Genomic DNA, 11,879 nt, shown 5'->3' with positions numbered 1-11,879 from the left:
ACTCTCACTCATTTCCTTCTCTCAAAAAATAGTTACATGTTTCCTTTTCTAGGCAACAATATAATGCAAAAACTGTTTGATTGCTCGTATAGATTACAAGAAAGTTGTGTTGAAAACTAGTTACTTACCTCTTGAGGAAAAACACACATTTGAAATTTGAGGTTCCTATCTGAACCGTATTTAAAACCCGTGAATACATGCATAGAACAGAACTAAAGACGTTTATTCGAACTTATGGCATTGAGCCCATGTCGTTTTTATTATGCAACTCCGTTACATTACATCAAAGTTCAACCCTACAGCATCATCAGACCATCCAAGGACCACAGCATTGAGACATCAAACAGAGGCAACTTCTGATAATTCGTCAATGATGAGTACTGGTCATTTCATCATGTAGCCATGAGAAGCACAAATCCAATGGTCGATTCTCGATGTTCTTCACGCAACGGTTGCTGCAGAAAACAGCCCAAGCAGGCAAGATACAAGCTTTCCCACAACGCCACTAGCTTCCAAGTTAATTAACATTCTGCATCGCTCTTATGCCCAGTAGCCAAGCTTGCATGGGGCGTGCGCGCTACCATACAAAAAATTCCTAGCACACAAATTAATCTCGACATGTCATTGTGCAGCGGCAAAACTGAAGTTGTGCTTGAAGCCAGTGGTGTGCAGAGAAAAAATTGTTTTTCTGGTCACCGCTTGACCCACTGGAAGCTCTTCCTCGCTTTTGCTTTGCCTGGTTTTTTCCTTTCCACCACCCGCGGATCCCTCGTCAAGAAACCAGCTGTCAACAAGAACACTTCTATAAGTTGAAGGTCACACTGAGATGACACAGCCAAGGTCTCAGGGCCATAAATTTGATGGAGGGAAGGGAAACAGAAATTTATGCCCCTTCCCAAGGAACTCAATGCAGTGCGCTAATTTCATTCAACATAGAACATAAAAAGAACTAATCCACAGGTAAATCAAGAGGATTTCTACAGTACTTGTTGTTTGGGGACAAGCTCTAAGTGCAAGCTAAACCAAGGTTGAAGGTAGTCATGGTTTTTATAGCCTTATCTTGATTTTTTGTATTTTTTCTTCTTTTAGTTGCTGGATATCACTTCTTCTTTTTTTGGGTCGGAATTGCTGGATATTAGTTTACCTTTTGCTTTCTACACAATTTGATGGGAATTCTGAGAGAAGATCTTACAAATATTTTCCTTGGTATCTCCCCCCTTATGTATATGAAGTGAAAAAGAAAAAGGTCTAATGCACTTTAATTCGCATTAGCAGAAGCTTAATGTCCAATGAGAAAGTTTTTGATAAAAACCAAGAGGGGTTTGAGTGCTGTTTCTATGAACACAAATGAGGTGAATAAAATATATACTTCACTCGATCTTTCCGTACACTTTAAATATCTTAAGAAAGAAAACTTGGTGAGATAATAGAATCTCATGATAATTCGACCTATCTTACCAGATCTAAGAGAAGGACGTAAACCAGGCTCCCAGTTTTGCAAGGCCCTGCTAATCCCCAATCGAATTGCTCCAACTTGACCTGCCATCAGATGAATCTTAGTATTCCCGCTTACATACTCCATTGTAGAAGAGGACCAAAGATTCATCCAACAGTAAAAAAAGACAAGGCCTGTTTGTTAAAGGGCCATGGTACTTTTTGGCTTCCCTGCCAAACTTAAAACATTACTCAAATTTCAAAATATTAGCAAAAATTATCCGTGAAGCTCTGGGTTGACATTTGTATCTTGTGACAAGTCTCAAGTGTTTCAGGTTAAAAAAAGGAGTTAGTCTGTGAGCCGCAAGACTTAAGTTAAACAAAAAGCAAAAGATACAAGTCAGTACAAACAGACCCTGTTTTTTCCCATTAAGCAAAGCCTTTGCATTGTCGCTACACGAACAAAGGCATTAAATGACCTCTGTGGTATCGGCCTGGCATTTTAAGCAACTATGTTCACAAAAGATGACTCAATTCCTTGTTCAAAATGATTTAGAGGCTCGGGCAACACCTTTCCCCAATAGGTGCCAAAAGTGTTTTTTGTAGCGGTAAGATTGCAACGTTTCCTCTTCACTCCCTTCCCATTCATCTGAGCAACTACACTAGCAAGTTAACTGAGTACAAGCTGGAGGATATAGATGATTAACAAACCTCAAGATGAAATCACCATTCTTGGACACCAATAACTACATATGATAACCTATCATTCAGCCATATCCTCACTAGTCCTATACCTCCAGAATAATTAGAACATCACAATCCACAACAAATAAAGGGAGAAACCGAATCTACATGCACTGAAGCAATACCTTAAAAGATTACAATTACATGTATTTGAAAACCAGCAGACTTCAGACACTCAACATTCTCATGATAGAATATACAAGCATTGTGACTGCAACAAAAAAGCCAGTTCCTACTTTGTAGTTGGTAAAACATACTACGGCGAGAGACATGCGCTGGCAAGTGCATGAGTGATACGAAGATGGAAGAGCCAACTCGGAAAACCAAAACTCAACCAGCTAGTGCGATAATATCAATATCAGTTAGACAGTTCAGCCAGCCTTGTGTATGTTAGTTAACTTAGGCAAGCCTATTCGTCCTAATATCAGTCTTATATTCTCAGAAATTACAACAATGACAACAAAATGATGGCACATAAAGACTACAAAGCAAATAGAAGAAAATGCTAGTAATGAAAGCACGGATACCACAAATTTAAATAAATTCAATCAGCCAAGTATCCTGAGCTTAAACAACTCTATATGATACAAATGAATAACTACAAAAGCAAGTGCTTACACAGTTCAGAGCAACATTAGAACTCACCCGAGACACCGCCTCCTTTCACGGTACAGTTGACGTCCCAGAGGCCCAAAGTCTTTGTCTCGGAGAAAGGTCGAAGCAGAGCAGCACGATGGTCAAGCATGGGGAAATAGACATCGATTTCCTTTTCATTCACCGTGAATTTGCCATCACCAGGTTGAACCCAGACGCGTGCTATGCTGCACTTCCTTCTTCCTGTTCCATAAGCCCTTTCTTTGTCGTCTACTTGCCTCACTCTTGCCTTCGCGACTTCCTCCTGCTTCAAGCGCTCTATTTCTGCTCTACTGGATTTTGTCGTGTTCTTCTCATATCGTATGTCTTCGATTTCCCTTAAAGGTGGCAAGCCGTCAATCCCCTCAAAGTCCTTGAGAGCAATCAGACTGTCCAGCATGGCATCTGTGATTCCAGATGCTGCAATAAGGTCGCCAAACGCACGATTTGGACCTATGATACACGAATGCACACATTAAACTTCAATACAATGAGGATTAATGCGAACTCTATAAAAAAAAACCAACAAATCAATAAGGCCGCACATCTACAAGAGGTGAAAAAAGAGGCAAATTTGGCTATCCGGTCTCTCGAAATGAGGGAACGTGAAAACAAATTTCCCATTTTTCTTTCCATTCAGATGAAGCACTGTTCAACCCCGAACATGGATCTGCAGTCACGGAAGCCAAGGGGGAAACCAATAGGCTTAGCATACACCACGAAGGAATACAACCACACTAACCACAAGAACCAAATTACTCCAATTATCTGGTGCACAACTGTAAAACAGAACTAGAAGACATTGCCATCAAGCCCGCGACCACGTTAATAAAACTCGATTCCAACGATTATAATTATAGAAAAAAAAATGTGCAAAAAATGCCAAGATTAGGGAGCGAAAATGTATACGGAGCACCATGATCGCTAAAATTTCAGACCTTTGAGTACTGGAATGAGTTCTTGTTCTTCTTTCTCAAGCTTCTCCTCCTCCTCGCTCCTATCAGTCTTCACAGCGTCAGCTCCCACACCAACATCATCGCCAAAAGCCTGTGCACCTTCCCCAACATCAAACAAGCCGTCGTCTCTCCCTTCCTCCGACAAACTCCACGGCCTATATCCCTCAGCCGTGAGCCATCCGTCGTCTTTGCCGACGTTCTTCTCTCCCGTTTCTCCCTCCTTCAGCCACGAATCCTCCTCGCCGACTGTGCCGTCGGGAAATCCCGCGAGTCTGCCCGTGTCTTCCGAGAAGAGGCGGTCGAACTTCGCATCTCCGTCGCCGGAGAGCTTCCAGGGATCGGGGAGCGAGGGATCTCTGGAGTCGCCGCCATTGCCGTCGCCGCGACCGGTGGAGAAGCGCCGGAGGAGGGAGGCTACGTGAGGGTGCGGCGGAGGGGGATTGGAGCGGAGCCTCGAGGTGGCGATCGAGAGTAGACGGAGATTGGATGGTCTGGGGAGGAAGCGAGCGAGCATCTTCGGAGGAAGTGCAGAGCGAGAGGGCACCGTGGGAGAGAGCGCGTGCAGCTGAGTAGGGTTTTAGGAATGGGAGGGAAGAGAGGGAAGAGAGGGAAACGGGTCGACCCGGATTCAAAACTGGCGCGGGTTGGAGCTCCGAAATCTTTTGGGTTCGGGTTTCGTGATATGAGGCCCGAGAAGCCCGGTCCAATTTGGAGACATTGGCTAGACCCTTTGCTCAAACATTTTTCTGTCGAATATACTTGTCAGTTGTTGATTAGTGTCGTTCTCGAGCGAAGATTTCAACGCGGTTGGGTGGAGCTCCGAATTGCATGATTTCCAACTGCTACCGCCAGTGCTGTATATGTAAAACCCCAACTCGAGCTCATAAAATCCAATTTAAAACAACCTAAACAGATAAAATAATCAAATATGAACCGGCCGGCCCGACGGCTAGTTCAACCGGCCAATCTCTTGTCCAGACAGGCAAGCCTCGATTCGCACGAAACTCCACTTGGCCGTCCCCAGACAAAACACCACCGATTCACCACCTTCTTCTTCTTCATCATCTCTCTCTCTCTTTCCCCAGTTAGATCCTCCCCAGTCCCCAACCTCAGTCAACTGATCAAAACTGTGTGCATGTTTGCTTAGTCGTGAAGCTCTCACGCTCCGCAGCTCCTTTTAAATCGGCCCGACTAGATCTCGGAGTCTCATTTCGAAATCGCAAGAAAATGGCCTCCTCGCGCTACCAAGTCGAGGTGACCCTCATCGCGGCCAAGGACCTCAAGAACGTCAACTGGCGCCACGGCCCTCTCAGGCCTTACGCCGTCGTCTGGGTAGACCCCAACCACAAATGCTCCACCCGTGCCGACCCCGAAGGCGACTCCTTCCCCGTCTGGGAACAGACCCTCCTCATCCCCTTGCCGCCAGGAACCGCCATCGACGACGCCACGCTGTACGTCGATGTCGTCCATGCTGGCTCCGAGGACGGCACCAAGCCGCTGGTCGGCTCGGCCCGGCTCAGGCTCCGCGATGTGCTCGAGGACGACTATGGGTACAGCGGTGGAGGGCGCGCCAGCAAGCGGAGCCTCCCGCTGAAGCGGCCCTCTGGCAGGCCCCACGGGAAGGTCGACGTCAAGGTTGCGGTGAAGGAGACGCGCTACAGCACGCCTCCCACTGCCTACGGCGTTGCACCGCCACTGGCGAGCAGGGAGTACACCGCTCCGCCGTCATACAGCACCCCGTATGCGTCGCCAGCTGGGTACCCCAGCTATGCGTCGCCGCAGCCTCAGTATGAGGTGCAGGATCGATACTATCCGACGGCTCCGCCAGCTGGGTACCCGAGCTACGGTGGAACGTCGTACGGCCAACCGCCACAGAGCTATGGGCAGGAAGAGACAAAGAAGAGCAAGAGCAAGTTTGGGGGGATGGGGACGGGATTGGCGGTGGGTGCGGTCGCCGGGGTGTTGGGTGGGCTCGCGCTGGCAGAGGGGGTTGACTACGTAGAGGACAAGATCGCCGACAACGCGGCGGAGAAGGTCGAGGACGATCTCGCCGACGAAGACGATGGCGACGACTACTATGAGTAGCTCACTATTGTCCGTCTCTATTGACGTTTATTATTATATATTTTATGGGATGAATCGTATCGTTTCTTGATCTTTCCTATGTCAACCCCCAATGTGCACATCGATACATAACGAGGGACTAATCTAGCATTAAAAGCGATTAAGTTATGTTTGGAGCACATTATCCTTCAATTATTGCGTAAGTTAATAGTTGATTAATTAGCATTAATCTACTTAGAGATCTGATGAAAAAGTATTGGCCATTTGCACATAATATGTTATATATCATTTTAAAAAGAAAAGAAAAGAAAGAAAGATACCGGCACGACAAGATTGTCGCTTATTTTTTATCACACGATATCCCAATCAATGAGTGCTTTATACAAAATACACGGTGAATGTATGTTGATCTACGGTTGAAATTATACCGTCTCTACCAAGATTGTCAAGAAAAATATTTTTTCTTTTAAAAAAGGTCAAGTACAAATTTGTTCTTCCAATTTTCGTATTTGTACAATTTGATTTATCTTTTTCTTTGCGTAATCAAGTGCTTTGTTCTTCCATTGGAATTAATCGTCAAAAATAAAACTAAGGTAAATGGTACAAAATAAAACTTGGAGGGGCCAAAAAAAAAAAAAAGTGGATAAGTCCCTTAAGTTTATCGATCTTTATGTTATATAGTTAGCCTAGCATCAACTGAAATGGGCCGTACTCCGTGAAAGGAGGAGGCCCAATACCAGTACACAAGAAGTTGGGCTGCCAATGTGATGGATCCCGAATGCTAACTACGCTTGCCTATTATTGATCGCCACGTGTCAAACACATGTAAATTTTCATGTAACATGGCACATCGCAAAACCAATGATTGATTTGAAGGGATGAGAACGATACTTACCGAAGAGCGCCCAATATCAATGGTTAACCCGGTTGGTCATAATGATACTGAGTAATTATTGCTTAATATTTAGCCTCTGTTTATTTCGCTAAAAATGACTGAATTAAAAAATATTTTCCTCAAAATAATCAATTGTATTGCTTACAAAAATTATTGAACATTTTTTTTTTCTTTCCTACGAAAATATTTAGACATAATTATTGTCGAAATCAATGACATCTTTTACTAACTAATTAGTTTAAGCGATATGGATGATTATTTAAACAAAATATTATTCAAATCAATTACTTTTTTCAGGAAAAAAAAAGGATTAAGAATGAAAGTGCATTTGATATTTAATTGCAACAGAAACACAGTTAAGTGGATGCGTGGTATGTGGAGAACAAAGTATAGAAGGACGAGACCAAGGCTCCATAAGTGACACCTATGACCTGACTTGGAAGATTCGGCGGTCAAAGTGAATTAACCCCCGAAGCATAATGACATAGTCCAAATTAACAGTTAAGAACACATTAGACTGAAATACATTATTGGCTAATGCATTATTGGCCAATTAATTTTACTGTTCATCTAGAATGATTTGAGTTGGAACATTATTCGATGCTCATCCATAAGACAACGTATGTGCTTATGTGAGAATTAGATCAGAAAGTTCGAATATCATGAATTGCGAGATAGAACGGCGTGATTTTTGCGAATGCATCTATGGCAACATTTTTGTGAGGAGGATAAGGTAGTCGGGAGCGGTACGAAATCGTCGAAGCACATATATTCAGCGGAAGGCATGTGATACGATTGAAACTCCGATTATTTCGCCCGTATTGCTCAACTTTCTCCTTTATATCATCCAGGCACCTGTAAGGCCATGCTTAAGTTAATTTGATTTTCCCAAAAATGGGAACTGCACGGTTAAGAACATTGAGAATAGGTATGGCACTGTGATGCTGGATGCAATGAGAAATCAAAGCCGCCATTGAAGAATAGTCTTGGCGGTTGAGAGATGGGCTGGGGGTGCAGCGACGCGAGTCAAAGGGCTACTAGAGGTGGCCTATCATCGATCGTGGAGCCTGTCATCACCTCCTGTCTATACCCTTTCAGACCATGTCTCCTCCATGTTCACTGTCCAACCGGTAGATCTAGTCGACATTGGTACTATTCGAATAGATTCATTTAATCCATTTTAACTATTTTTATGCAGTACAAATATACTGAATCATACCGACCCAATCCATACCCAAACTCATAAGCGGTCCGACCTATACTCTTAAAATACTTTTATATTTTACCCAATCTATGAAAACTTATACTCAAATTAATGTGAGAATGCGGAGTGAGCGAACACGAGATCGAGCGAGGGCGAGAGAGAATAATAAAGATGAATTGGATTTAAATAAATCGTATACCCAATTATGACATATGTATTGAATACAAGCAAACTATATAGTAACTCACTCCGTCATATATGAGTTAAAAGATAGGTTTATGACCTATTCTGACAAGTCTACTTCAAATTATTATTTTTTCAATCTCTCTTCGCACTTTTCCCGCCACCCACCGCCACCAACCTGGGACGCCACATCATCAACTCGTCGCTGCTACATCTCGTCATCTTCGTTTTCAACGAACCTACCCCCCAGACGTCGTGCTCGATGACCATCGCCGTCGCATCCGCTCTCGACCGAGACTTTCACCTCTACTCTACTGCACCTCCCGCATCGCCACTTCTCTCCGATATCATTATGGTTCTAGCCTACGCCGTCCTACCCACAGACGATGGAAATCACTTGGACCCATGGCTAATAATCCATGCAGAAGCATACAAAAGGATGTCAAGATTTTTATTCCATGGCATTGCATCCGGCGCCATCGATGTATAAGTTCACCCTATTGTGCGGCTCGGGAAAAAGTATCAAAAAAGTTATCCATCTATTGGCACCAATTCAATTAGTTTTAAACTATTCATTTGGATCAATTTACTCATAAATCTCTGCATTTATTCCAATTCAGTTCATTTGAGTAATTTTGATCGAAAATTGCTGACGTGAACGTCGATATGCCAATTTTATGTACCACCATTATGTATAAATAATAAACATATTATTTCTTCCTTATTTCTTTTTTATTTTTGCCAATGAGGCCACGATGGTCTTGCCCACAGGGCCTTCGTGGCCCCTCCGACTCTAGGCGAGGCGGCTCTCACCAGGGATTGGCGGAGACCTGGACAAATGCACCGAATTGGTACAAATACAAAAAATTTAAGACCGAATTGATTCAATTGAAAAGTTTATGATTTATTTATTTATTAATTTTTCTGCACAACAACTCGATTGTAACGTGATTATATGACAAATACAGCTCGAAACATTAATGCGTCCATTACTCTAGATTTCCTTTCTAACATAAATCTCGGAAAGACACGTGCGAGGAACCCTCATTATTGTACGAATGTAAATGTCTCTCTCACCTGGTACATAACATAAATATTGGGTAGGGGTGAGCAAATCGGATCGGACCGGACCAGAACCGGTAGTCCTGTTCCCGGTTCTAGAGGGCGACGGTCCGATTGGCGGTTCTTAAAATTGAAACCGGTAGCCGGGCGGTCCGGTTTCTGGTTCTAGGGGCATGAAAGTGGACCGGACCGATTGAATTTTTTTCGCTAGAGATATGACTATCTTATCTTAAGATAGGGCATTACACTTCTGACTGTGAATTGGTGCCCTACAAGGAGGAGGATTTCAAAACTGATGAGGGGAGATTGTTTGGCTCCTGGCTGAAAGTTGAGGTGAGTAGTAAAAGTCCATTTTGGAAGATCTTTCATGGCAAAGACTCTATGGTAGAGGAAGTAGTCTCGAAGACAACCGCACAATCAGAATAGATGGTTATATATGAAGAGCAAGAATTCAGCTCTATCCAGCGATCTTATTGGTTCCTTGGAACTACCCGGGAACGGATCGACGGTCCAATCCGATTGCCAGTCCCCGAGGTGGCTGGTCCGATCCCTGGTTCAGCAAAATAGGAACCGGGGCCACCGGTCCAGTTTTCGGTTCTTGAGGAGAACCGGACCGGACCAAAAACCGATCACTCCTAGTATTGGGTCGCCATAATTCTCGCATATTATCGCGTCCCAACCACGTTTACATTCGTTCACAGCAAGTCAATTAAATTAGGACAAACTCAACACGAACCTTGTTAAGTCATGTCGATGCACGAGTTAGTGCCTATGCGTCAACCCATTTATTCAGCTCCTTATGGTTTTGAGCTTTGATTTTGTCGTACCAAGCCCGATCTCGAATGTTCAATCCAAAAAAATTAAATTAATGCTGGAGAGACTAGGGGTGAGCATGGTTTCGGGGTAGAACCGGGAAACAAAGAACCGAACCCGTGGTTCCGATTCCAAGATCTAGTGATATAGGGTCCGGTTCCCGGTTTCGCTTTTTGAGGAATCGCCGGTTCCGATTCCGGTTCTAGGTTCTTTATGGAAATGAACCGGAACCGAAACCGGTATTTTCAAATCCTAGCTTTTTGTTTTTACTTTCTAATTTCTATTCTTCCCCTTTTGAAACCAAACGCAATGTAACAGAAGCCCGACAGCTTTGGGAACTCACAACTGAGAGACTGAGAACGACGATCTTCCACACCCTCGAGTGGCCATCCCTCACCGTCCTTTGGACTCCACTCCGTCCCCAACCCTTCGACGACCACCCTTACCTCGCCGTCCATCGCCTCGTCCTCGGTATCCACATCTTCGACGGTGTCCCCAACTTCCTCTTGCTCGGCGGTGTCCAAGTTGTCCAGATTTGAATTGCTCAAGCTCGGGTACTTGTATAGCTAGTTCAATTCCCATTGATTTCGCTCTCTTTTCGACGGCGTCCCCAAATTCCTTGTATTTTGATCGAAGTGGTGTGCTTATAGTCTCTGAACATTTATATACACTTTTTGCTCTAATTAGAAAGAACTCGCGTTTCTCGTTTGTTGCAGAGCTATTGTAGATCATTATGTAGGGAAGGACCTTCCTTCCATTTCTGTAGAGAGATTTGAGTATTTTCCTGGTAGAGGTCTTATTGCCACTCCGATCAATACTGAGGTAGAATTTCCAGACACCAAATATTTTTATTGCAAATTTTTACTTCGTAGTTTCATTAATATTTTGTGCAGTCTCATTCTATCCCCCCTTAGATCTGTTAGAAGCGCTAATATTGGCAGCCACATGGATTGAGTTTTCCTCTAAGTAAATGCCACTTGGTTGAATTCTGTGGTATATTCAAGAGGATGTCTTAGCTATGAGTTTCTTCAATCACTGCAGTCCTACTCCCCGCTGGTGTGACAGTAATTTGTCGTCAAGTATAAGATTATCGTATATAACTAACATGGACAGAAGTTTGAGAGGTCAAGCCTCTGTAGGATTAATTAATCCCAGAAGACCTCACCTTCTCTGTAAATTCTAGGGTGCATTAATTCTAATGGGCCAACCGTCGAACAAGAAGTTTTAAGTTGTCAACACCATGACTTTAAGCTTGTTTAAGTGTGAGGATTTTTAGTTGGATTTTATGAATGGGATGAAACAAAAAGTAGAGGTTAGATTGTATGATTGATTTGCACGTACTTCGTCCTTGACGATGTTGCACCATCCATTTGACATTATGAAGCATGAGCTTGTCTAATTCAGTTCTCATGGCCAAGGAACAAATCCTTCCTCGTAGCTCCATTTGACTCTATATAAATGTCTTCTATTTTGATGCAAAAAGAGTTGTATTGGTAGATTCTCGAGTACCTTGGAACCGGACTCGAAACCTGTGACAGGATAGGTTCCGGGTTCTAGGGTATACAAGGTAGATTATAGGTTTCAAAAAATGAGGAACATGTACTAGCGGGTAGGTTCCGGGTTCTAGGTGGAACCTACCTAGAATCTGGAACTGCTCACCCCTAAGAGAGACCCCCCCCCCCCCACACACACACACAGAGATGCAAACCGGTTCAGGAATGACATGTGGAACTTGACGAACGAACCGAACTTGGGAAACCTGGCTCAGTGGATAGAGACTGCCAATTGTCCTACAAACTGAAGCTTAAGATGAATGCATAGTTTATGGTGCGTTTCTTTCACGAAAAATGGTTGGTTTGGAGATTATGTTTATAAAAATTGATTACCTGTA

General features: G+C 43.6%; 2 protein-coding genes across 2 annotated transcripts; one reads left to right on the top strand and one right to left on the bottom strand.

The window, feature by feature from the left end:
* Positions 1-202: 202 nt before the first annotated feature.
* Positions 203-4,380, bottom strand: LOC115746057 (30S ribosomal protein S9, mitochondrial). Its single transcript, XM_030681778.2, has 4 exons — positions 3,750-4,380; positions 2,824-3,264; positions 1,459-1,539; positions 203-784 (listed from the first exon to the last, which is right to left on the bottom strand). The coding sequence occupies exons 1-4, from the start codon at positions 4,279-4,281 to the stop codon at positions 693-695; spliced, it is 1,146 nt and encodes a 381-aa protein (XP_030537638.1). The 5' UTR covers positions 4,282-4,380; the 3' UTR covers positions 203-692.
* A 243-nt stretch (positions 4,381-4,623) lies between these two features.
* On the top strand, positions 4,624-5,919 carry LOC115746065 (protein SRC2 homolog). The gene has a single exon (XM_030681791.2). It carries the CDS (start codon positions 4,995-4,997, stop codon positions 5,850-5,852), a length of 858 nt encoding a protein of 285 aa, XP_030537651.1. The 5' UTR covers positions 4,624-4,994; the 3' UTR covers positions 5,853-5,919.
* Positions 5,920-11,879: the final 5,960 nt, after the last annotated feature.

Source organism: Rhodamnia argentea, chromosome 7 (assembly GCF_020921035.1).
Source record: "Rhodamnia argentea isolate NSW1041297 chromosome 7, ASM2092103v1, whole genome shotgun sequence".
Classification (NCBI taxonomy): Eukaryota; Viridiplantae; Streptophyta; class Magnoliopsida; order Myrtales; family Myrtaceae; genus Rhodamnia; species Rhodamnia argentea.
The sequence above is the reverse complement of the archived record's forward strand: the minus strand, read 5'-3'. Positions and strand labels throughout refer to the sequence as shown.

What these genes read in the sequence shown, in the direction of transcription:
- LOC115746065 (XM_030681791.2), top strand. Translation starts at nt 4,995, where the DNA reads ATGGCCTCCTCGCGCTACCAAGTCGAGGTGACCCTCATCGCGGCCAAG.
- LOC115746057 (XM_030681778.2), bottom strand. Translation starts at nt 4,281, where the DNA reads ATGCTCGCTCGCTTCCTCCCCAGACCATCCAATCTCCGTCTACTCTCG. An exon ending in ACTCATTCCAGTACTCAAAG is followed by an intron (nt 3,265 to 3,749) that starts GTCTGAAATTTT and finishes CGTGTATCATAG; the next exon opens with GTCCAAATCGTGCGTTTGGC. An exon ending in ACGTCCTTCTCTTAGATCTG is followed by an intron (nt 785 to 1,458) that starts GTAAGATAGGTC and finishes TCTTGTTGACAG; the next exon opens with CTGGTTTCTTGACGAGGGAT.